Source organism: Tachypleus tridentatus, chromosome 10 (genome assembly GCF_004210375.1).
Source record: "Tachypleus tridentatus isolate NWPU-2018 chromosome 10, ASM421037v1, whole genome shotgun sequence".
NCBI lineage: Eukaryota > Metazoa > Arthropoda > Merostomata > Xiphosura > Limulidae > Tachypleus > Tachypleus tridentatus.
This window is the reverse complement of record NC_134834.1, coordinates 178,962,783-178,989,656: the sequence shown is the minus strand read 5'-3', so window position 1 is coordinate 178,989,656 and position 26,874 is coordinate 178,962,783. Positions and strand designations below refer to the sequence as shown.

The window sequence follows — 26,874 nt, the reverse complement described above, 5'->3', positions numbered from 1 at the left end:
TGGTATCATTTGAAAGAAGAATTTGGGATAACTTATTTTCAGCAGCTTTTCTCAGCATGATATTCGCCATCTTCAACCCAGTTGGTTTTACGAGTGCTTTACCAATGGTGTGTGGTTTGCCCTGCTTTGCGATCAAGTACGTAACTTCGTATGTTGCTGTGAGGATCGGTTTGTCGATGGGTACAAAGCCGAGAACAGGCAAAGAAGCCTTTTCATCGAATCTGGCTCTCTTTACCCTGAATTCAGCAAGCGTTGTGTTCTTGTATTTCCCATCTTCATCCAGCTTTAGGGAGTGTTCTCTTAGTTTTACCGGTACTAGACTAGAATTGCTCAACTTGGCATTGCAAATCATGCATTGAGGACGCTGGTTATGTAATATGTTTTAATAAAATTTAATGTAAGATAAAAAAAAACGGAGGGTACACGTGGCGTAGTAGTAAGGGTAGGTTCAATCGCGGATCCTTCGCCTTCCTACGAACTTGTATATGATGAGGTATAAACAATAAGCTAAAGACCGCTGTTGTATAGTGGATTCGAAAACAAAAGAAGAGGAAACTTACACTACAAGAAGTGCATTACATTAAACAGACGTTTTGATGTTCACAGCGTTTAAAACTGACATGCCCTTCCTCTAGTGATTATTCAAGCTGTTTACAAGACTAGTTCTGGTTTCTTCGTAAAAGCTGTATTATTAAAACGTACAATAGTAGCCAATTGCAATATAGTGACAAGAAAAACACCAAACAACGTTAATAACAAAACTCTTTGATTGTTTTTTATTATATATTTTATACAGAAACTAAAATCTAAAAAAAAAAAATTAATAAGTCTCAAATTGTTACCCGATAGATCCTGAAGGTGGTTCTTAAAGTTTCCTTTTGTGCATATTTCAAAATATATTTTAAATTTGTCAAAGAAACGTCTAAAACCAGATAAACGAGACTTCGTGGATTTCTACAGTCTTCATTGACTTAAGTGATATTGGTAGACGGATTCAAATTTACGCAGTTTCTTAAAACTTTCCCTGCATTTTAAGTTGTGTTCGCGTGATACAAAATGAAGTCAATCCCTTAGCATGTTTAGTGAGAGGTTGCCGACTGACTGCCTTCCCTCTGATCAGTAGTTTAAAATTAGTAGCTTTGGTATACGTGTAAATACACTAAAACATTTTAGGTAAATGTTAGCAAGCTTCTATACTTGCCTTTATATGTGCTAAACGTAGAATTAATAATAAGAATGTTTAAGTATAGTTTATAAGTTGTAATCAAACGAAGTAGTAGTTGTTTAAACAATTTGTAACTTATTTAAGATTAACACCGGCATTCATCTTGGTGTCTGGAATAGTCATGGTGCTACCAGTCATAGGAAGTGGACCCATCTGGCACGAGAAATTAGACAGTTTTGCAAAAGGCTGTCGTAAAAACTGGTGGACCAACCTGTTATATATTAGCAACTTCCTCGAACCAGAGGATATGGTTAGTAAATATTTGTATAAACTGGTCTCATAATTCAAAATACGTAGCAAGAAATGATCAACAACACTGCAGGTAGCTCTGCTAAGAATAATATAATAAATAACCTAACAAGAGCTGGTAAAATTGTTAATCCAACAGCGAATAGAAAAACCCACTTGATACAGTTATTTAACATGTTAACTCACATATATATACCAGGAAGGTAAAAAGACAACAAAACCCTCTTGCAACTAAAAACGAAAAAGTTACACAGATAAAGTGACGCTTACGCAGAGTTCGTATTGATACAAAAGGATAAGTAATCTCCAGAACGGAAATAAAAACTCATGGTTTAAATAAATATATATATATGTGTACTTATATTTGACTGGAAACTTGTCAAGAAGTAACAATAATAACTGGATGAAAAGGAGCGTTTCCATCAGTAATGTCTCCCTGAAACAGTTTAACATGATGTGCACTGATATTGGCCCGGCATAGCCAAGCGTGTTAAGGCGTGCGACTCGTAATCTGAGGGTCGCGGGTTCGCATCCCCGTCGCGCCAAACATGCTCGCCCTTTCAGCCGTGGGGATGTTATAATGTGACGGTCAATCCCACTATTCGTTGGTAAAAGAGTAGCCCAAGAGTTGGCGGTGGGTGGTGAAGACTAGCTGCCTTCCCTCTAGTCTTACACTGCTAAATTAGGGACGGCTAGCACAGATAGCTTTCGAGTAGCTTTGAGCGAAATTCAAAAACAAACAAGAAACAAGCACTGATATTTGGATGAAAATTTGGTATGTAGTTACTCTAATATTTGGCTGGGAAGGAAGTTTACCAGCAGCAGTAATGACTTCCTAGAACAGTTTAACGTGCTTTGTACTGATATTTGGAAACTTGGTAAGTACTGACAGTGATAACTAACAGTAATGACTTCCTAGAACAGTTTAACGTGCTTTGTACTGATATTTGGAAACTTGGTAAGTACTGACAGTGATAACTAACAGTAATGACTTCCTAGAACAGTTTAACGTGCTTTGTACTGATATTTGGAAACTTGGTAAGTACTGACAGTGATAACTAACAGTAATGACTTCCTAGAACAGTTTAACGTGCTTTGTACTGATATTTGGAAACTTGGTAAGTACTGACAGTGATAACTAACAGTAATGACTTCCTAGAACAGTTTAACGTGCTTTGTACTGATATTTGGAAACTTGGTAAGTACTGACAGTGATAACTAACAGTAATGACTTCCTAGAACAGTTTAACGTGCTTTGTACTGATATTTGGAAACTTGGTAAGTACTGACAGTGATAACTAACAGTAATGACTTCCTAGAACAGTTTAACGTGCTTTGTACTGATATTTGGAAACTTGGTAAGTACTGACAGTGATAACTAACAGTAATGACTTCCTAGAACAGTTTAACGTGCTTTGTACTGATATTTGGAAACTTGGTAAGTACTGACAGTGATAACTAACAGTAATGACTTCCTAGAACAGTTTAACGTGCTTTGTACTGATATTTGGAAACTTGGTAAGTACTGACAGTGATAACTAACAGTAATGACTTCCTAGAACAGTTTAACGTGCTTTGTACTGATATTTGGAAACTTGGTAAGTACTGACAGTGATAACTAACAGTAATGACTTCCTAGAACAGTTTAACGTGCTTTGTACTGATATTTGGAAACTTGGTAAGTACTGACAGTGATAACTAACAGTAATGACTTCCTAGAACAGTTTAACGTGCTTTGTACTGATATTTGGAAACTTGGTAAGTACTGACAGTGATAACTAACAGTAATGACTTCCTAGAACAGTTTAACGTGCTTTGTACTGATATTTGGAAACTTGGTAAGTACTGACAGTGATAACTAACAGTAATAACTAACAGTAATGATATCCTCAAACCAGCAAACCTAACACTTACTGACGGTATGAAACTGTAAACAGATTGAAGGTATTAACTCTGACAATAACGGTAAGTTCTCGACGCCCCTAGGTTTCTCTTAAGAGGGTGAACTTCTGATAGATATTGCTACCTAGTGTATCTAAATGATTTCTTAAGGAGTACCGAGTACTTTCACAAAATATTTTAATCACGCTACAGAGTTAGAATTGTAATGTTCAACTTTAACGAAACTTTACACGCACGTGCGTTAAACTACTGTTTTAGATGTCCCCAAAGTTCAGGTATATGGTAGCCTTAATTTTGAAATACTGACCAGAAGAATGGGAGTTAGCTAGCAGCACCCTCTTACACGAGGACTTTGTCCAGTTTTAGCCTTCAAATAACAGGCTTATAACGTCTTGAACCGTGAATTTTTTTATCCACAGCTTTGCACGTTAACCATTAGGCTACGCTTGCCTTATCAACTTAAAAACACACAGTTTAGTTCAGTTTTTTTTTTTTAATTTACTATACTGTACTTCGTTCTGAAGGTAAGTTACCGAGAACTGACACGAATTTTCCAGAGATCCCTCTTTCCTGTGTAAACGCTATGAACAGTTTGACTTACATGTTAGTGGTTTAAATGTGTGAAATTGACAGTAGTTACATCCTAAAATCTCTGCACATTATTATTGTTAATAAGTAATCAGATACTTTCTGTGTAATTTGGGTAAGCCTAATCGATGTGTATATTATTTATTTATTTTAGTTTTTACTCTTTTTCTGTTTTTCGAATCTGGTACTTTTAATAATTATTATTTAGTCAAAGCTACAATTTAAACTTGAAAATTTCCCAACTGATAGCCAATGGCAAAGCAAGGTATGTTTTAATCAGAATGAAATATATGTTAAATCAGAAATAATAGTTTTTCATTTTAATCTAAGTATGCTCTGTATAATTTTTATAGCTTTTAAAAATATACGATAATTAAATGTTACTTGAGATATATCTAAACAATACGATGTACCCTTTATGTTTTGGGCAGTGTTTACCCCACGGGTTCTACCTGGCTTGTGACATGCAGTTCTTTCTCTTGTCTCCAGTTATTATAATGACTTTATACCGGTAAGTCAGTTTATTACAGTTGATAAGTATCCCAACTTATGTTTTGAAAACATAAATCATATCCCGTGTACCTCAAGCTGTATCTGTTGTGACACACGAAACAGTGTTTTGAAAATTAACTGTATTACTTTTTCTTTACGCTCTGTCTATTGAAACATAGAACTGTAAACACACAATACAATGTTTAGAAAGCCACATGCATAAACGTGGACTTCAGGATCTGTCTATTGAAACATAGAACTGTAAACACACAATACAATGTTAAGGAAGCCGTATGCATAAAGGTAGACTTCGGGATCTGTCTATTGAAACTTCGAACTGAAGAGAGGTGATAATTGAACTCTAGAAAGATTAGGTGTTTCACAGCTATAAAACGACCAAAATGTTTACTTTGGATTAAGTGTTAATTGAGCCAGCATTTCCTTAAAGACTTTTAAAATACAGATTTGTCTGAAAATTGTGAACTAACAATCTCAAAACGTAGTATATGGGACAGAAAATTTGGCACGAACGCTGAAATGGAAGTACTTATTTCTGTTAACTGAGTATTGAGTATTTTTGCACATATTTACCGCTTCGAAATGCTGTAAAGCTGCGACTGAAATTAAATTAACAAACTGAAAAAGCGCCATTGCAAATAGTGTTCATTATACGTACAGAATTGTGTTTTTCGTATTCTCTTAACGACACACAGAACTTTGAAATTAGACATTTTTATTATAATCATTTAGTTTCCCAGAAGAAATCGATTTGATCTATTTCTGTCCGTATATATATTTGTTTATTTGTGTGCTGTAACAGCCGCGGGAGTCCGCAGAGATTTTTGTCAGGGAGAGGGCAGAGTAGTGCTAAATAAAGAATTATGTTTCTCATTTTCCAGGGAGGGGGCCAGCAAGCCCTTCCCTGCGGACGCCCATGGCGACAGGTACTAATACTAATGGTATAGATCAGGGGTGTGCAACAGGCGGCCCGCGGGCCACAACCCGGCCCGCCAAGCCATTTAGTGTGGCCCTAGTTGTTGTAATCTAACCATGTGGCCTGATCTGTAATCCAACGCAAATGGAATATTTTTAAAAGCATCGATCCTACGGGATTCCCAGGCTTCGACTCGACAAACTTCTAAAATTATCTTTGCTAGAGAGGAGCAGGCCGAATTCGATTGGTCGGCCTCCTTAGGGCATGAATAGGTGACGTGCACTAGCACTATTGTCTACGACTCAACGTCATGTCCTGAACCTCGCCTTCGCCCGCTGGCGACAATTTTCCCTAACCTCTGCTGTCCGTCATTCATTATTGGTGAAAATTTTATTACCTTTTACAGTTACTACAAGAGATTGAAGGTAAATTGATTATTATTTAGCATATTGTTGTGACTTTACTGAATTTATTAAAATTTTTGCTTTCAGATGCATCTGATTCTATGTACAGTGTGACCTCGTTATTCGCGGGGTTACGTTCTTTACCCTCCGCGAATAGCGAAAACCGCGAATATTGGACGCAGTTTTAAAACGGATATGTATGCGATTATATACTATATGAAATGCTTCCCAAACACTAATGATACTTATACTCATTGATGCAGTAATAATGTAGCAATATTGCATACTGTTATGTATTTCACTAAATTGTACCGTGCGTTACCGGGCTGTGCTTTGCCGTTTGCGTTGTTGGGAAGCTGAGGCAGTCAGCCAATAGCAGTCAATCTTGTTTGGTGAAGACGACAATTGATAAAACGGCTTGATTGAGTAAATACAACAGAAATCTCCTCGAAAAGCCCTTTCAGTTTCTGTGACCTACAAAACGCAGTTCGCGCATAACCCGCGAATATGCGGGGCCGCGAATGGCGAACCGCGAATAGGCGAGGTCACACTGTATTTTGCTATTCTCAATTAATTTAAGTACCGGAAGGCTATGATCGGGATGCCAATTTAGAAACATGTGTTTCTGTCCATAAGAGGTTCCATGTGTAAATAAATTCTGTTTTTTTCTACTTTGCTATTTTCGTGAGAATAATTTTTTGTTTTGATTTCAGGGCTAGTAAAATGTCAGCAGTTAAGAAACGAAAATTGATGATGAGGGAAGGTTATTCAACAGTGAATGGTGCACAAAATATCTTGTTGTCCCACATAATCAAGGTGTTGTCTGCCTCGTCTGTCAAACTACAATTGCAGTCATGAAAGAGTACAATATTAAGCGACATTACGCAACTAAGCACTCCTCCCAGTTTGATGAAATTGTTGGTCAGGCACGAAAGGACAAAATTGAACATTTAAAACATCCATTGAAAAGCAACAAGGTGTTTTACCACTTTCAAGAAAATTCAGAACTGGTGACAAAACTGAGTTTTAAGCTTTGTGAATGTATGGCAGAAAAGGGAAAGCCTTTCAGTGATGGAGAATTTATTAAAATTGTTTAACAATATTCACAGAATATGCATGTCAGAGAAAAAATATTTGGTGGAGCAAACTAGCCTTTCCCTTTACTGTCTCACGCAGGACAAAAGATCTTTCAGAGGACATCAAAGAAACTTTGAAAAGAGATTGAATTCGTGTGAAGCTTTCAGTCTGGCTTTGGATGAAAGCACTGATATCAATGACACATCCCAACTTGTCATTTTCATCAGAGCTGTTACTGCAGGCTTTGATGTTTTCGAAGATTTTTAGATATGGCAAGCCTTTCCTCCACAACCACAGGACAGGATATTTGTGAACAAGTGCTTAAGGTTGTAGAAAAGTTTGAACTGAATCCTTATAAATTATGTGGTGTTACAACAGATGGTGCTCCTTCCATGACAGGTAGGACAAATGGATTCACCAAGAAATTTCTAACTGCAATTGGAGCACAAGACGTAGTTGTAAGCCATTGCATTATTCACCAAGAGAGCTTGTGCACCAAAGTTCTGGATTTTGCAGAAGTCATGAAAAATGTCGTCCAATGCGTAAATTATATTCGAACACGAGGATTAAATCATCGACAATTTAAAACTTTTTAGATGAGCTGGACAGTGAGTATTCAGATGTTTTGTGCTTCTCTGCTGTACGTTGGCTTAGTAGAGCTGCTACTTTGAAGAGATTCTGGAATCTGCGAGAGGAGATTAAGTTCTTCATGGAGAGAAAACGTCAGAATGTGGACTTCTTGAGCAATGAGAACTGGCTGAATGACTTAGCATTCCTCACAGACATTACACAGCATCTGTCTAATTTAAACTTAAAACTACAAGGGAAAAGTCAACTTGTGAATAAGTTGTTTGAGCATATTTGTGCTTTTGAGAAGAAATTGGAACTTTTCAGGTTCAGTTGAGAAGAGCCATATTGACCCATTTTACATGTCTTGCAACCAGGAAACTGGAATTTCCTAATCTGGATTGCACCAAATATGGAACCAGTGTACAAAAGCTGCGTGATGAGTTTGCAAACAGATTTCCAGATTTCAGACAAACTGAAATTAGATTGAAATTGTTCGCTCAACCTTTTGATTTGGCAGTGGAAGACAGTCCTGATGATTGCCAAATGGAACTCATTGAACTGCAGGCTGACATGGACACTAAAAGGAAATTCTCTGAAAACAGTTTGCTAGACTTTTACAAACTCTGTGTACGTGAAAAGTTTCCCAATTTGTCCCGTCATGCACAAAGAATTGCCTCCCTTTTTGGTAGCACCTACTGCTGTGAGCAATTTTTCTCCAAAATGAAGCTCATCAAAACCAAATGTAGAAGTCAGCTGACTGATGAACATTTGACCAGTCAGTTAAGAGTGGCAACCACTTCTGTCAAAGCTGATATTGACAAGCTCTGCAAGGACTCTAAATTTCAGGTGTCGCACTAAAATGATCACTCATGCAAAAATATAAAATATTATTGCTTGCATTTTGAGAATTTTTTTTAATTTATTGTGCATGTACACGAATAAGCTTGTTTTTTAAGTGGCCCCGCTTGATTGATGAAGTTGGTTATATGGCCCACCGACGAAAAATGTTGCACACCCCTGGTATAGATTGTCAAGAACTACAGTCTTTGATAATAATTAAATGTTATTCTATTTATGCTGTGTGATTAAGACTTATATATTATATTATACTGATATATTATTATTATGTTATATTAATTTAAATTATATATAACTCGTATAATGTAAATAAATATTATTCAAATAGTATATTTTTATATTATGCATGAGAATATGGCTACAGATAAATAGAAAAACAACAATATTTTAGAACTAAGAATTTTTACATTTTAATGTAAAGTTCTGAATATTGGTTATTACTCTAACCTCTAATTTTACGCTTATTTAAACTTTTCAATATTAAACGTCATTACAAAATGTTGTACGGGTTTTTTACTGCTTGGTTTCTAAAGGAATACAACCTGAGTGATTTTCTTCTCAGAAAACCATTCATTGGGAAGCTGTTGCTTGGTGTCGGAATTTTCGGTTCAGTGTTAACCGTGGTTGTTCTTACCCCTTTGTTCAACCAAATGCCAGCCTTACTCTTCAGTATATCCGAGTTAAAGTAAGTAAGACATGAGTATTCAGGTATTGAATGTATTTTTAAGCATCATTACTACAGATTATGCACAGTAAAAAAACCCAAGCATAATGTAGGCATTCTGTAAAATATAACTTTGAAATGAATAATTGATAACGATTTTACTAACTAAATTAACAACTTAAATAACTAAAACGGTAGCACCCTATGAAAAATAAAATACTTATAAATGTAAAGTACAAGTAACTGATGAGGTAAAATATTCACCTCGTTAAAACTATCGTGCCCTAAGACAAACAAATTTTGACGTAGGTAGGTAATAGGTGTAAACAAGACGATACGAGAAAACTACTAGAGATAAAAGAAGTGATCGAACTTTAGGCACTTTGTAAGACACACTAAAGTAAAGCCAGAAGAATAATCCTGTATACCGGTACTGCATGCCCTTTAAAAACAAAACAGCATAAATATACAAAGCTGGGCGGGTGGCCTAGTAGTTAGTGTGTTAGACTCAGAATTGACGGCTTACGGTTTGTATCCCGTTCTTGCAGGGAATAAAATTGCGCTATGCATTTTGGGGCCGTTGTTGTGTTATAAGGGTGACAGTCAAATTCCATTACTTGAATTTAGGAGCCCAGTGGACAGCAGTGAATTCTGATGACTAGCTGTTTTCTGTCTTGTCTATCAGTTCGAAATTAACCCTTAAACAGTGGGAATGTTGTAGGTACCACCATCAGTTGAAGATGGGCGCCGTTTAAGGGTTAAGGACTTCTAGCCCAGATAGCACATATATTGTTGCGTGAGTGTCCGAAACAAACCAAACCACAAACATTGAAAACGCTAACGATTAAAACATCATAGTAAATAGATTATTTAAATTTGTAAGTTAAATTACAGAAGTGTTCATAAATCGAGTGTTCTAAGGTGAACGAAACAATGTCAGGATTAAAAATACTGCCATAAGACACTATTGTTCCACGATTAAAATATAGAAGAAAATAAAACATTTATCTCTCTAGAAATAAGTGAAGCACTAGCTTCCTGATAATTAAAATACCTGATATAATAAAGTTACTTGTAATACTACAGCGTTAATCGTTAAAATCTTAATGTACATAAATAAGTAGTGTATGTTTAAACACAAAGTTACACAATGGGTTATTTCTGCTCTTCCAATCCATCGAAACCCAATTTCTGGTGCTGTGATTCTACAGATACACACCACTTTGTCACTGGGGTGGCTGTTAGAACACACACACGAATATAAGATAGGTATAAACAACTTGTGTAATGCTTTAAATTGAATAAAGGTTAAAATACAGCGTATCGTATTTTCATAATTAAAGGATGTTTATTAAAGCTGTCAACGACTTCTACTTAGATAACACTTTATATGTTACTACTCCTTGTACGGTCTCTTCAGGAGTTATTTGTAGAATATTTCCATATATATATTTCTTCTTTCTGGAAGTTATGCAGTATTACATCTCAGTGCTATTTACATAACTCACTGGCCAACCTTTAGATTATGTCACACCACATACATGGTGTATGTAGTTTACATACACAGAAGTTTACTACTTATCTTTATATTTTTAAAATTTTATTTCTTCCAACAATCATTGGATATTTAAAGCTGTGTTATTGTGAGGTTGAGTTGAAAATGTATTTTCATCCTTCAAAATTATGTGTTTTTGTGTGTGTTCTACTAGAGATGAATGTCATGTTTTGTCATTTCGTTGTTAATTACTTATTAGACGAAAATGTATAATACTGTGTAGATGTAGCTTAATACAGTGAGGGAAACTAGAATTTATACATCACAAAACTATTTTTATCTCAATTTAATAAAATACCACTGAGTTTTAGATTCCTATAGTGAATTAATCAAAACACAAAAGTGTATAATCCGTAACTAACTTAAAACAAAATGATAATATTTTAACGCTGAGACTTTGTAACATTTTATTTTTATTTTGGGTGATTCCGGGTGTCTCTCAGTTGAGATTAACCGTTTACTGTATTCTGATATTTGAAACTTGATTTAAGTAAGAATAAACCGGGTTTTCTTAAACTTAACTGTTTGTATGGCATGTATATATAGTTATTAAAAGAATTAAGAAGCGGTTTTTCATGGAACTTTTAATGTCAAAATTTAGATTATTAAAGATTATATAAGCGCGTTATCTATCGGCCAAATTTGTAGCAAAAACATACAGAAAATAAATATTGACGTATTACAAAGAACGCGCTATATTTTAAGAATTGTCAATAGAAATTAGAAAACTGGCATGTTACTACTGAGAAAGAAAACTGAATGTGGTAAAACATTTGCTATTGAAAAAATATACATAAATTTGGTTTTAAAAATACAAACATGGAGGGATTGTTTGTTGGCAGTTAAGCGCAAAGCTACAATATGGGTTACGGGTATTGAGAACCAGTTTCTAGTGTTATAAGTTTGTAGACAGACGAAGCGATATGAAAGAGATTAACATATATCAAATTAAGTAAAGCTTTAAAATCCTTAGAAAATCGTACCATCACCATGACACCCAGAGATGAGGTATTGTACACACTGTTCTCATGTAACATCGTGTGGCATAATGTTAAACATGTTTCTGAAGTATAAAACTAATAATGTAAGACATACTTTTCTCTTGTAATGCCATGTGGTATAATGAAACATGTTTCTAAGGTATAAGATTGTCGTGAGGTATACATACTGTTCTACTGTAATATCATGTGGTATAATTAAACATGTTTTTAAGATATAAGATTATAGTGAGGTATACATACTGTTCTACTGTAATGTCATGTGGTATAACGAAACATGTTTTTAAGATATAAGATTATAGTGAGGTATACATACTGTTCTACTGTAATATCATGTGGTATAATTAAACATGTTTTTAAGATATAAGATTATAGTGAGGTGTACATAGTGTACCACTGTAATGTCATGTGGTATAACGAAACATGTTTTTAAGATATAAGATTATAGTGAGGTGTACATACTGTTCTACTGTAATGTCATGTGGTATAATGAAACATGTTTTTAAGATATAAGATTATAGTGAGGTGTACATACTGTTCTACTGTAATGTCATGTGGTATAACGAAACATGTTTTTAAGATATAAGATTATAGTGAGGTGTACATACTGTTCTACTGTAATGTCATGTGGTATAATGAAACATGTTTTAAGATATAAGATTATAGTGAGGTGTACATACTGTTCTACTGTAATGTCATGTGGTATAATGAAACATGTTTTTAAGATATAAGATTATAGTGAGGTGTACATACTGTTCTACTGTAATGTCATGTGGTATAATGAAACATGTTTTTAAGATATAAGATTATAGTGAGGTGTACATACTGTTCTACTGTAATGTCATGTGGTATAATGAAACATGTTTTTAAGATATAAGATTATAGTGAGGTATACATACTGTTCTACTGTAATGTCATGTGGTATAATTAAACATGTTTTAAGATATAAGATTATAGTGAGGTGTACATACTGTTCTACTGTAATATCATGTGGTATAATTAAACATGTTTTAAGATATAAGATTATAGTGAGGTATACATACTGTTCTACTGTAATGTCATGTGGTATAACGAAACATGTTTTAAGATATAAGATTATAGTGAGGTGTACATACTGTTTTACTGTAATGTCATGTGGTATAACGAAACATGTTTTAAGATATAAGATTATAGTGAGGTGTACATACTGTTCTACTGTAATGTCATGTGGTATAACGAAACATGTTTTAAGATATAAGATTATAGTGAGGTGTACATACTGTTTTACTGTAATGTCATGTGGTATAACGAAACATGTTTTTAAGATATAAGATTATAGTGAGGTGTACATACTGTTCTACTGTAATGTCATGTGGTATAACGAAACATGTTTTAAGATATAAGATTATAGTGAGGTGTACATACTGTTTTACTGTAATGTCATGTGGTATAATTAAACATGTTTTAAGATATAAGATTATAGTGAGGTGTACATACTGTTCTACTGTAATGTCATGTGGTATAACGAAACATGTTTTAAGATATAAGATTATAGTGAGATATACATACTGTTCTACTGTAATGTCATGTGGTATAACTAAACATGTTTTTTTAGCCTTCAAAAAGAATTCCTACGCTTGATTTTCACCATGCCGTACACTCACTTCGCTCCTTATTGTGTCGGAATGGCAGCAGGGTATATTTTATTTGTCTATCGACAAAGGAAGATCTGTATGCATCCGGTAAAGTGTTTCGTAGTAATTTAATTGTAAAATACTAAAGTTAGAAAAATTTCTACATCTTTAGCACTTTTCTTTTGCTTCAGTTTCTATTTCTCACTTTTAAATCTCACTAAACATTATTGGGCCTTGCATAGTCAAGTGGTTAAAACATTCGAATCCCTGTCGCACCAAACATGCTCGCCTTTTCAGCTGTGGGGGCATTATAATGTGACGGTTAATTCCACTATTTGTTGTTAAAGAGCAGCCCAAGAATTGGTGGTGGGTGGTGATGACTAGCTCTCTTTAGTCCTACACTGCTAAATTAGGGACGGCTAACCGAAATAACTCTCGTGTAGCATTGCACGAAACTAAAAAACAAACAAGTATTTTTGTATCCTATAAACTATTATAGTTTCTTGGTAACAGAAGATTAAAAACCTGTTTCTTTCTGTTTTGTTCTCTTGCACTTGTCTTTCAAATTACTAAGTAAGTTACAAGCGTCTTTACATATTGTAGTCAATGTCTGAAATTCTTTATTAATATTATCAAATAAACATTATGTTAACGCATAAACATTTATTTGTGCGATATATGTCTTGACAACCCATTTCGATACTGCTTGGATAAATTATTGTACATTTTATCACAAATGAGTGTTCTCATTAGAAAATTTCATAAAGGTATTTTTTAAAAAGGCATACCCTTTTTATAGTGTTTTGAAACTTCTGAGTAATTGTATTTGGAAATCAACGATCCAAAGAATCTGTTTTGAATAGTATTATTGAACTGAAGATCGTCTCTGTCACTAATCAGAAAGCTATTTAATACTCATCTGATTAGGAAATTCTCTTGTTAACTGTTGATGTACGAATAGGAAATCAAACAGTTGAATATTATTCATCTTCGTACAACTATTGTGTGTGTATGTAACTTGTCGCATTGTTGTGAAATCAATAATTTTAACACTTTCGTTTCTATTTTCCTCTTGAAAATTATTTCTCAGTCCAAAAAACATTAAGTCGCGTCTTCAGTGGCATGGCACTTCGTCTGAAAGCTTATAACGTTTAGAACAGGGTGTCGATATCTGTGGTGAGCACAGCACAGATAGCCTTTTATAAAGATTTGTGCTCAACAACAAACAAAAATCAAGTCGCTCACTTGAACAACATTCTGAATTTTGTTTTAGTTGAAGTTTTTATCAATGGAGTAAAATCATCATGAAATTAGCAAATGAAAGGTTTGAAGGATAATCAAAACGTATATAACTGGTGGTTTGTAAAATCCAACAGACATTTGAAGAGTATTCAAAAGTTTATATTACTAGAAGTTTGCCTTAAACGAGTGTATTTTTGTCTTTCTGAGGATTGTAAGTGTGAAAAAGTTGTCAGACAATTATAGTAAATCAAAGCAATTGAACAAGGCTCCGATTTATTTTATCACCGAAGAAAATAAAATCGTAGTGTGAGGAAGTCGTAATATTTCACTGATTACAGAATTTTGTCTTTAAAAATTTTCGTTGGATAGTCAAATTTTGAAAGATAATAAATCTGAAAAGCGCTTGAACAGCGTTTTGTTCTTATCTTATCACTATTACCCTAAAGAAAGGACAACATTAATAAATAAGCAAATCGAATCCTGTAAACAGATATTCAAAAATAAATAATTAAACTCTGTTCTGCTCCCTGGTGGGACAGCGATAAGCCTTCGGATTTACTTCGCTAAAATTAGGGGTTCGAGTCTCCTGCTGGACACAGCAGATATCCCAATGTGGCTTTGCTAAAAGAAGAGTACATTGTAATCCAAAGCATTGTACTAGATTCCTTTGTTTGTATTTATTAATTGTTAAGTGTAAAATTTCACAATGAGCTGTCCATGATGTGCTTACGACGGGAATCGAAACCCACTTTACGCTGAGCCACTGAGGGGCATTACAATAGAATCTAAAAATTTGGCAGCATATTGCCCTTCAAACTTCCCAAAATGTACCAGTTTTAAAATTCATATAAGTACTAATATTTCAGAAAAAGCACCTTTCTTGTTTTAAAATAAAACTAGAAAGATGTAACCCTATCAATCTAATGTGTTTTGAGAAATGTGTGGTATTTTTCTCTTAGTGACATGTATTTAACAAGGTTTATTGATATGACAATACGTGTGTTCGTTGGAAACTTTCTTAAATCAAAACATCTACTTCTTATTGCTGTAAACAGAACGTGGCTTTGCTGGGCTGGATCACAGCTTTCGCCTGCAATCTAGCACTGGTGTTTGGAATTCTCCAGTGGAACAGTGGATATCTACCTAAGCAGACGACAGGCGCAGTTTATGCTGGCGTCAGTCGATTCGCCTGGTCATTAAGCCTTTCTTGGGTTGTTGTAGCCTGTATGAGTGGCTACGGAGGTAAGTAGGTTTCATCCAACGCAAGAATATACATGCTGGATTTTACATTTTAAGTTTAAAACAACCCTGGTTATCTCAATTCTTTTAAGCTCAAGTACTGGTTGAAGACTTACTGCTAATCAAGGTAAAATAATAATATTAAATATGTTTGTGATCAGTTGAAGGTTTAGCTGATTATAATCACCTATGAAATTAAAAGCGAATTTGTGTCATAAAGAAACGCCACCTTTTTGTTTTCCTTATAATATATAAGTGATATTTTAAATCAAGTCTGTGTACGTAGTACTTTCTAAACGTTACACCATATCAAGTTCCAATGGTATAACGAAACGAATTGAATAGAATGGAAAACAATCGCAAAAGGCCCGGCATGGCCAGGTGGTTAAGGCACTCGACTCGTAATATGAGAGTCGCGGGTTTGAATCCCCGTCGCACCAAACATGCTAGCCCTTTTAGCCATGGGACTTTATAATGTTTCAGTCCATCACACTATTCGTTGGTAAAAGAGTAGCCCAAGAGTTGGCGGTGGGTGGTGATGACTAACTGCCTTCTCTCTTGTCTTATAATGTTAAATTAGGGACGGCTAGCGCAGATAACCTTAGTGTAACTTTGCGCGAAATTCAAAAGAAACCAAACCAAACCAATCGTAAAGGAAAGGAAACAAATAATACTGATTACATTTATACTTTTGCCTCTGGAAAATAGTCCAGTTGCACATAGCATTTTTCGATATTATAACACGCAAATATTTAACGTATCTTTATTTTCTTTTTATTATACAGGAATTATCAACACCATACTCAGTTGGACGTTCTACGTACCTCTGTGTCGGGTATCGTATTTAGTGTTTCTTCTCCACCCAGCTTGGATTATTGTCTTCAACAGCCACTACCGGACAACCCTGTATTACTCCAGCTGTCTCATGGTAAAGTTTCTAGACAATATAAATTTATGAGTTAACGTAGAGTATATCTCTTTCCATACAGTTCAACTATTAAACCCAATACATTTGCTACCTAGGCCCGGCATGGCCAAGCGTGTTAAGGCGTGCGACTCGTAATCTGATAGTCGCGGGTTCGCATCCCTGTCGCGCCAAACATGCTCGCCTTCCCATCCGTGGGGGCGTTATAATGTACGGTCAATCCCACTATTCGTTGGTAAAAGAGTAGCCCAAGAGTTGGCGGTAGGTGTTGATGACTAGCTACCTTCCCTCTAGTCTTACACTGCTAAATGAGGGACGGCTAGCACAGATAGCCCTCGAGTATCTTTGTGCGAAATTCAAAAACAAACAAACAAACATTAGCTACCACCAGTGTTCTTGTTAGCTTCATTTGATATAAAGCTATACAACTGATCGAAGTAGTTTGATTAAACACTGGTTTTAGCCTTGTCATCAACAACGTTACAGTAAAGACGAAACAGCTACTGAACATACTAGAAAAGACTGCGTAATTCGGACTGATGAGTTGGTTTACATAATGAAATGGTGCAAGAAGTTCGGTGACAACCGAGCAGTTGTCCAGAACCTAAACATACTATTGTCTACTGGGCCCAGGAAAAAATATGCAATATTTGTATAAATACGACGAAAAAAATAGAAATAAAGAAAACAGAATAATGAAATGGGGCAACAGTAACTAAGAAATAACAATAATAAAACCGGGTTTTCACTCCGTGCATGTTGAGTAAGATTGTATCTCCTGTTTCTTAGCGTCATCTTGTTAGATAATAAGAACAAGATGAAAACAGTGCAGGAATGAATGCATGTGGACAATTTGTTTAGAAAGTTTTATCATCTGTCATTTTCGAAAAACAAAAATACCTGGTACGGCTTGGAAGTTAGAACACTCGACTTCCAACTTGCGGGTCAAGGAATCGAATCCCTTTATCAAGCATGCTCACCCTTCCAACCGTATGGGGATTATAATATTACGGTCAACTCCATTATTTTTTGAAAAATAGAGCATGTCAAGAGTTGGCTGGGATTAGTTTTGACTAACTGCCCTTTCTCTAGTGCATGGTTTTTCAAACTATCTACTTATCTGGGGCTCCGCAAGGAAATTTTGGATTGTTAATATTTTTCCTGAAACTATAAAATTGAATCAGAATACGCTGTACAAAAAAGTAAAATACATCGTTAATATAACACGTTTATCACGCATTGGGCCTTTTAATATTTTACTCTGCCTAACGCCAGACGATTTTATTTAGCTTAGGGGAAATTCTCGCGGTGAAAGTGTTTATACAATCTCAATTAACTTCGACACTGGCACCACTGGTTGGTGGTAGATATGGCACCATCTCAAGATCACGTGCGTCATTGGAGATGCAAGAAAGCCTAGTAATTTTAGTATAAAACATCGGTCAACCCTAGGTAGTGATGCCAACTAAATGCCAGATATGAATTGACGGCTGAATCTCGAACGAAATGAAACATGGCATCGTCGCCGAAACTTGTCCAAATTTGAAACATTGTGATGCAATTAGATGCAGTATCAAGGTATATTTATATGAAGCATAATTATATTTATGACAATTATAACTGGTAATTGTTAGGTTAGGTTAGATTCATTCTAGCTTAATTAGACAAACTTGGTACCAATGAGCCCTATGACATCACACACTTGCATGACGTCATGTTTCATTTTGTTTTATTTCGTTTGAGATTTAGAGACACATCATATCCGGCTTAACATTTCTGTTAAAAAACAATAAAAACATGTAATAATAATAGGTTACCATTTTGGTTTGAAAAAATATATTATTCTGGCAACCAAGTCTTTATTTCTAACTTTGTTATGACAACACTGATCTTAGGTCAGCATGTTATTACATGATGATAAAACTCAAGTACTTTAATGAATTTTCGTTAAGAAGCTATTTTGTGTTCTTGAAAATACTTTTGAAGTGCCAAAGATATAAGAATACGTGTTTAGGCAAATTAATAATTAGTTGTCACCCTTATGATGGATAGGTGCTGAATATCAGTAATAAATCTGATACGAGTAAAAAATCTTCCTAGGCCTAACACGAATTCATCGGCGTTATCGTCTTGTGCAAGCGCTTACGACGCAGGAAGTGTTGAAACAAAAAAGAAAAGAAGGTATGATGAAAGTTTTATTGAATATGGTTTTACATGGACAGGATGAAGATGGACCTACTGGATTGTGTGTTGAATGTGGAACAGTGTTGAGTAACAGTAGTTTGTATCCAGCAAGGTTAAAATGGCATCTGGAAACCAAACACTCCCAGTTGAAAAATCCAACTTCCGAGTATTTCAGAAGAAAGTGTTTGCACTTATATGCAAGAAAAGCTACGTTTCGTTCGTTTGTCCATCAGGACAACAAAGGTTCTCTTACTGCTTCATATCGTGTTAGTTACCATATTGCAAAAGCAGATGAAGTTCATACAATTGCAGAAGATTTGATAAAACCCTGCGCAAAATATTTGGTAGAGTGCACGATTGATGAGAAATTTCTTAAAAACATTAACTCTGTGCCCCTTTCTGACAACTCGGTTTTTCAAAGAATCAAGGATATGTCAACAAATTGTTTAACGAAGTTACTAAAGCGAGTTCAACGTTTTCACTTCAGATGGATGAATCAACAGATGTCGCAGGTTATACGATGTTGCTTGTGTTTGTTCGCTATATTCACGAAGCTAGTTTTGAAGAAGGCATGCTAATTTGCAAACCTTTGCCTACTCAAACAACAGGCAAAGAAATATTTAAACTGATCGACTTATTTATGGAAGAACATGAGATCCAATAGCAGCATGGGTTCCCAAACTTTTTAGACCTAGGGAGCTTTACATCAGAAAGAAAAAACATTCCGGAGCCTTTATAAAAAAAATACACTAGAAATAGAAACAATCGGTCACAAAATAAAGTTTACTTCAAGATTTTAGAATATATATTTGTTCAAAATATTAATATTTAAAGAAAAAATTTACTTCTAGTTGTTCAAAATTTATAACAGTAAAAGTACAGTGTACTTATTTATTTATTAGTGGCTCGGATAGGGTTCTTTTGTTCACAAAGTAGTTTAATATTTGGAGTTATGGTTGTTATCTGTAAGTGCAAATCATCTTAAACATTTAGCCTGTTTCTAAATTTGGTCTTAGTAGTTGTATACAGTGAAAATGTTTGCTCACAAAAATATGTTATTGGAAAACGCATCAAAATATTCAAAGCTCTGTTATTTATTTCAGGGTATTCCATGGCCATTTGAATCCAAAACTGTGTAATTTCTTCCTGCTGAAATTATGTTTTTTAGGGTGTAATCAGTTGAAATTTCTATAAGCTGTTCTTTCTCTTTCAAAGGCAGATCGTTGGTATTTGCAGAGTCAACAAAGGGATTATGAATCCACAGTAATTTTTTCTAAATGAGGGGGGAAGTACTCCCCGATAATTGTACACAAATCAGATGTGTCCTGCAAGACTGAAACTTTTGCATCTTCATTTAAGTACACATTCACCCCAAAGTTTTAGCTTACGTTGAAGCACTCCATTTCACTTACGTTACTCTAGCACCTTGCATTATATCATTCATTTCATTTAGATAGGCAAATACGTCTGAAAGGTAAGCCACTTTTTGTGTTCAGCATTTGTTCCTTAATTTGTATGCAAGTTCAAAATTACATTCAGATAAAAAATAAACCTATCTCCTCACGCAGTTCGTAAAACCGAGCAAGCACTTTTCCGAGAAAGCTATCGGATTTCAGTATGTTTGTTTTGTGTTTTGAATTTTGCATAAAGATACAAGAAGGCTATCTGCGCTAGCTCTCCCTAATTTAACAGTCTAAGACTAGAGGGAAGGCAACTAGTCATCACCACCCATCGCCAACTTGTGAGCTACTCTTTTACCAACAAATAGTGTGAGTGAACGTCACATTATAACGCTCCCACTGGTGAAAGGGCGAGAACATTTGGTGCGATGGGGATTCGAACCCGCGACCCTCAGATTACGAGTCGAACGCCTTAACCCACCTGGCCATGCCAGGCCTACTTCAGTATGAAGCAGCAAATTTTTATGCACACTTCCCATATTCTCACAGACTAAACTGAAGATCTTCGCATTGAGTGGTCTTGATTTTCTAAAATTAACTGTTTTTATGACATCATCCAATACTTCTTTCAAGTCTTCTGGCATTCATTTCATTGCAAGTACATGACGATGAAGACAGCAGTGGATACTCTCGATGTCCGGGTTTTTCTTTTTTTTTATGCGTGCCACTGCGTCTGAACATTTTCCAGTCATAGTTGCAGCCCCTCTCTACTTATTATTCCATCTGTGAAAACATGTCGTAACATCCTCTTGACGGTCTGTGGGGTGGAGCCCCATCTCGCACAGCGAGTGTTCCATTCAAAATTCAGCTTCTCAATTCTTCACATAAATCAACAAACCGATCCTCTTTGTTTACAAGATTCCCATAAGCGTCATTACAGTACGGTTATTTCCTTTCGCCACATCCACGCCAGCACTACCTCAGTGTTGCACTAGTGTTATCACATGACCGTAGTAATATTTTGCAAAGCAGCTCTATTATTCAAATATAAAGTGACAGGAATAATTTATAACGAGTGTTCGTAGTGTTTTTACAGGATCACTACGTGCAAAGTACTACCCTCCCTAGCAGGAATTATATTTTAATTCAGGAATTACCTTTTCATTCATCTCATTACCTCATGTTACCATCTTACCAGATATTGCAACTCCTTGATGATCAGTTTCGAGTTATTGACGATAAAATAGATAAGTTAAACTATATAACAACGTCGTGTTTTAATTGTGAAACTGGTGAGTGTGTAACAAAACATTTTTGAGCAAAAATTTATACCTTCATATGATACTTATAATACTGAGAGAAGATAATACTTTTCTCTCGCAAACATTTTGGGTCAAATAATCTATTTCAATTCCGAAAGGTAAGAAATAGACCTGTTATATTAAAATGAAGATCTTACAACGGTTATAGATTGTTACAGTTTAATTATTTGTATATTTTCAATAACACATTGTACTACTGTTAATAATGGAGTCTATGATTGATCTGTTTTTTTGTTCGTTTGTTTTTACAGTGTTATCTGTTTGTTTCACACACCAGCGTGTCATACTTTATGGGCTTCGTCTGCTCTTTATTTTACCAATTTCCTTTCCAGAGTTTGGAAAGGTTTCTTTCCAAACGCAAATCCACAGCAGCAGATGATCACAATCGAGACGTATCTAAAAGTGAAACGGAAGAAGAAAATAGGTGTAAGAAATGGTTAGAGTTGAGAGAGGAAGGAGGATTGAATAACCAGTTCACCGTCAGGTGGCGGGAAAGTGGATCACAGAATAAAGCGTACACGGAAACTAATGAAACGAACAAAATGTAAGATTTTGTTTTGCATTTCGTGAAAGACTACACAAGGGCTATCTGCGCTAGCCACCCCTAATTTAAAAGTATGAACTGCAATTTTGTGGCAACGAGACACGGACCAGAGACCCTATAGTGCACAAACCAGCACTCTCGCTGCTAGGCCACATTGGCCCAAAGTAAAATTCGTGATCTAACGCGTTTTTCATAAACATTCTGAACATCTCCCATAGTAGCAAATATCACAACTATTGTTTCGTGATTAACGAAATTTATGAATTTGATTTAACAATGTGAAATAACATTTTCATTTGAGTGATGGGACTTAAAATAGTGCCTATAGTACATTTTTATCAAGAGAAAAACAAACAGCTGAGTGTCTTTATGGATTAACTTCTTCTCATTCACTGATATTTGTTTGCTTTAGGCTCAACGCATACTAAATCTTACGTAAAATATTTGTGTTTTAAGTTCGAACAGTTGATCACAAGAGATTAAATGAACGGGGTAACAAAGCAACAGTTTATTCATAAACTTGCTTGCACATTAGTAGTTGATACTTTCAAAAATTCCCCAGTGGCACGACGGCATGTCTGCGGACTTAAACCGCAAGAAACCGGGTTTCGATACTGTGATATAGCACAGATAGCCCATTGTGTAACTTTGTGCTTTCAATGACAATGCATAAAAAAAACACACGCGAGTTTTGGTTATTAATCTCTTCTGTTTATAATTGTATTTAACTGGACGTTGAATTTTTTAAGAAACTTATTTTGATTTGTTCATCTGTAAAGGCTTGAGGTCCAAAAAAATAATTTTTCTTTATCAGTGTGTGTATTGTGTATTTTTTTATAACAAAGCCACCTGGGGCTATCTGCTGAGCCCACCGAGGGGAATCGAACTCCTGGTTATAGCGTTGTAAATCCGGAGACATACTACTGTACTAGCGGGGGGCATTTATCAGCAAATACTAAACTAGGGTGTGCTAACAAACATTTTAATCAGTTTTCAATGCCAAAGTAAACAAACTCACTGTAATACTATAGATCTTTCTTTCTGTTACACTAACAATTTCTAATATCAATTAATTACAATTCAGAGTGAAAAATAACATTCAGAAAAATTTATCTTGCACTAAATTATTTAGAAAATACTGACACTATATTAGACCACCCGAGTTAAATTAAAATGATAAAAAACCTTTGAGAATTCCGATACAGTATTTAGTTGTACAGTTGTGGTAAAGAAATAAGAATTGTAACAAAAAAGTCTATGTAAATTCAGTAACATAAAGGAAGCTGATGTTTTCTTGCTACCGTTACATTTCTAACTTAATAAAAACAATAGTTCCATACGTTCGTAGTGTAAGAATTTTTACACCACTTATACGTTTGACCTCTGTAAGAGCAGTCGTGGTTTGGCAAGCAGCAGTAGTTCCATTCATTTAAAGATGTATAACACCAAACGTAACTTTGGTAGTCATGGTGACCACACACGTGCCCATTCAAACAGCTGTGACCACCAACTGTTTTGTGTCCATTACCTGAGCCGTAGTTCGTACAATGTTCCCACTTGTTTCCCGATCGACGCCATTGGTAAGAGTAACCATGGAAATTACAAAAACCACTACAGCAATAACTCCAATGCCCTTGGAAACTGGTGTAACACCAGTAATAATCGTAACCATGGTATCCACATTGGTGGCCACTTCTACAAAGGCTATTCCCTGCAGTAAGAGATGATGGACTCCAGTAGGAACAGAGTTGTCCAACCTGGCGATCATCAGCACAGTTCACTTAGCAACATTGAAGTCATCAAGATTTTCTACGCTAGCAAGGAACTGGTGATCTTTAGATGGTGTTTGAGAATCTAAAGGTGCACTTACGTACACAAACGTATCCAATGGGTTGGTCATCGTTGATAGACAGGCATGAACCGATGACATTACATTTTCCTTCGTCATTTGCTTACAAGCTTGTCCTACGTTGCTTGAAATCCACTTTTCAACACACGTTCCAAAATGGGGTTTCTTCTGGAAAAGACTGGTTTTACATTGAGATATTATTGAATTCACAAAGTTTATTAAAAGAGAGACTTCGAACAATGTGAAAGTCTGCCATCAAGACAGGAAACTAACTTACTTTGTAACGACTGAACCCCTTCAATATCAGAGTCGTTGATATTCTTAGCGAACTGAACTGCAGTCATATCGGTTTGAATATGTATAAAAATTATACCATCTCTTGTAGATTGGTTAATCTGTCTGACATAAATGTCTGTATTAGCAAACTAGTCTGTTAAAACTTGTTGAGTAATGTTTGGTGGATATTGAGAGGAAATGTACTGAAAAAAATGTCTCATAGTGATTTGATGGTTGTTCATGGAAAAAACTCAAAACTGATACAGGATCAGGAACTTTGTGAAGGTGATAGAAGTTTAATGTTTTTGCTTCTCCTCCATATATCAGATAACTTTTCACCTCATTATGTCGAATGAAACTTACAAACTTTAGTCCTTGTATCAAACTGGGAGTAGGATCTTCAGGGAATTCTGTACTCTTGACTGAATCAGAAAATATATCTGTATTCCAGCTATGAACATCTTTCTCCGACACAAAATATATAAATTCATAATTCTCAAAGTCCAGCGTATCTTTGGCTTTCTGCACGAGGGTTAGCAAGTAACTGTTCAAAGTTGGACGATAAATTTCCAACGCTATACAACCCTGAAATCCAATTACTAATGAAAGAAACAGCCACATATTAATCTTAAGAGGTTTAATAAACAGCATATGATAATAAAGTTGATTTTTGCAGTGTGTATTTATTGGTCCTTAAGTAGAGCGGTAGGTGATTATAGATAATTTTCTCCCATGCTCATATTGTTTAAAAGGTTTAAACAAACAAGTTTATCTCCTAAGATACGTTGATGTGTTTTGTGACAAATATATTCTTCAACGTGGTAGATATGTCTCTAATATGATTAAAGAAGTAAAAAAATAACCTTCAATGTCGCTTGTAAACATTCCATAGATTTACTTTCATCTGTTAGAAGCTACCATACCGTTAATTTTTGTGGGTTCTAGAACATAGCTAACGTTTTGTAGTGTATTTATGCTGTGACTGAAACTAATCATATAATTAAAAATCGTGGAATTTCATAATAGGAGCCGCTAAACTTCTAATAATATAGTAGTTTAAAAAAAATAAAATTTAATTTAGGAAAAACGTTTACATTACCAATTTGTATACGTATGATTAATGATGAAAAGTAACTTAATTGTATAGATCAAAATTGTTGTTGTTTGTAAGTAAATACAACGCTACACAAAGGACTATCTGTGCTCTGCCCACCACGGGTATCGAAACCCGGTTTTTAGCGTTCTATGTCTATAGACCTGCCGTTGTGATACTGGGGGGCTAGATTAATATTAAGACGTAAGTTATTTATTAATAAAGTTAATTCTATATAACAAACTGACAAGAATTAAACCTGTAATTATTACAGTATGTTTGTTTATCAATTGGTACGATCACTGTTATACATATTTTAAACAACAATTCCACGAATATAATGATTTTCGGCAAGTTTAAGATATTTAGGTTAGTCCTAAATACAACTTTTAAGGCAAAATAATTTTCATAAATGTAAAATTTTTCAAATATAATAACAAGGATAATAAATAAAAATATATGAATATAGCGAAGAAGTAATGGAGTTGATTACCGTCTTCTTATTGGGTTGGTAACATCAGGAAAAGAGAGAGAGGCCATGTGTTTTCCATGATCATTGTACGTTTAGGATTACTATGGTCTTATTGGACTGGTAACATAGGGAAGAGAGAGAGAGATCATGTGTTTATTTACTATGATCATTGTACGTTTAGGATTACTATGGTCTTTTTGGACTGGTGACATCGGGGGAAAACAAAAGGAGAGAGACCATACGTTTACCAGGATCATTGTACGTTTAGGATTACTGTCTTCTTATTGGGCTTGTAACATGGGGAAAGGAGAGAGAGACCATATGCTCACCATGATCATTGTACGTTTAGAATTACTGTCTTCTTATTGAGCTGATAACTTGTTTTTTAATTTCGCTCAAGGTACACGAGAGCAATCTGCGCTAATCATTCCTAATTTAGTAGTGAAAGACAAGAAAGGAAGGCAGCTAGTCATCATCCACCGTCAACTCTTGGGCTACTCTTTTACCAACGAATAGTGAGATTGACCGTTACATTATAATGCCCCCAAGACTGAATGCACGATCATGTTTGATGTAACGGTAATTTGAACCCCAGACCCTCAGATAACGAGTTGAGCGCCCTAACCACCTGGCCATGCAACCACGCTAAGAAAGAGAGAGAGTGTGTTCACCATGATAACGTACGTCATTTATATCCGTTGCGTTGATTTATTTTTCTAATAAACTTTCTCAATATTTATGCAACGTAATACAAAATAAATAGTTCGATAATTTACTTTGAGCAAGGTTCATTGTGGCTTTTTTTTTTTTTTCAGTGTCTGCGATTAATTTCCAAGGGTTTCCGTTGACAACAACAAGCAATAAGGTAACGTTCTGGAATTGGCATACAAGTCACAGTACATATTATTATTACAGCAAACATGTTCGTCCTTTCAGCCGCAGTAGCGTTATGTCATGTTCAATCCCATTATTCGTTGATAAAAGATTAGCCCAAGAATTGGCAGTGGTGGCGTTGACTAGCCGTCTTCCCTCTAGCCTATCACTACTAAATTATAGATGGCTAACGTAAATAGCCCTTGAATGGTTTTGCTGGAAGTTCAAAAGAAACCAAAAGTAATATTATTGAACAATAACAATATACACTTCTATTTTGAAATAATGAATATATGTTATTTTTGTTTTGGTATAACATAGGAAGC

At 35.2% G+C, this 26,874-nt stretch overlaps 1 protein-coding gene across 4 annotated transcripts in view; it reads left to right on the top strand.

The window, feature by feature from the left end:
* LOC143231032 (nose resistant to fluoxetine protein 6-like) overlaps nucleotides 1-22,798 on the top strand; it is a 40,202-nt gene extending 17,404 nt beyond the window's left edge. For 3 of the 4 annotated variants that reach the window (XM_076465510.1, XM_076465512.1, XM_076465513.1), the window contains 7 exons: nucleotides 1,310-1,475; nucleotides 4,396-4,475; nucleotides 8,862-8,984; nucleotides 13,111-13,237; nucleotides 15,427-15,613; nucleotides 16,396-16,538; nucleotides 21,693-22,798. In XM_076465510.1, the coding sequence (XP_076321625.1) occupies nucleotides 1,310-1,475; nucleotides 4,396-4,475; nucleotides 8,862-8,984; nucleotides 13,111-13,237; nucleotides 15,427-15,613; nucleotides 16,396-16,538; nucleotides 21,693-21,989 (1,123 nt within the window). In that variant the 3' untranslated portion in view covers nucleotides 21,990-22,798. The remainder of the gene's footprint in view (nucleotides 1-1,309; nucleotides 1,476-4,395; nucleotides 4,476-8,861; nucleotides 8,985-13,110; nucleotides 13,238-15,426; nucleotides 15,614-16,395; nucleotides 16,539-21,692) is intronic. The other variant, XM_076465511.1, reaches the window with a different exon arrangement.
* Nucleotides 22,799-26,874: the final 4,076 nt, after the last annotated feature.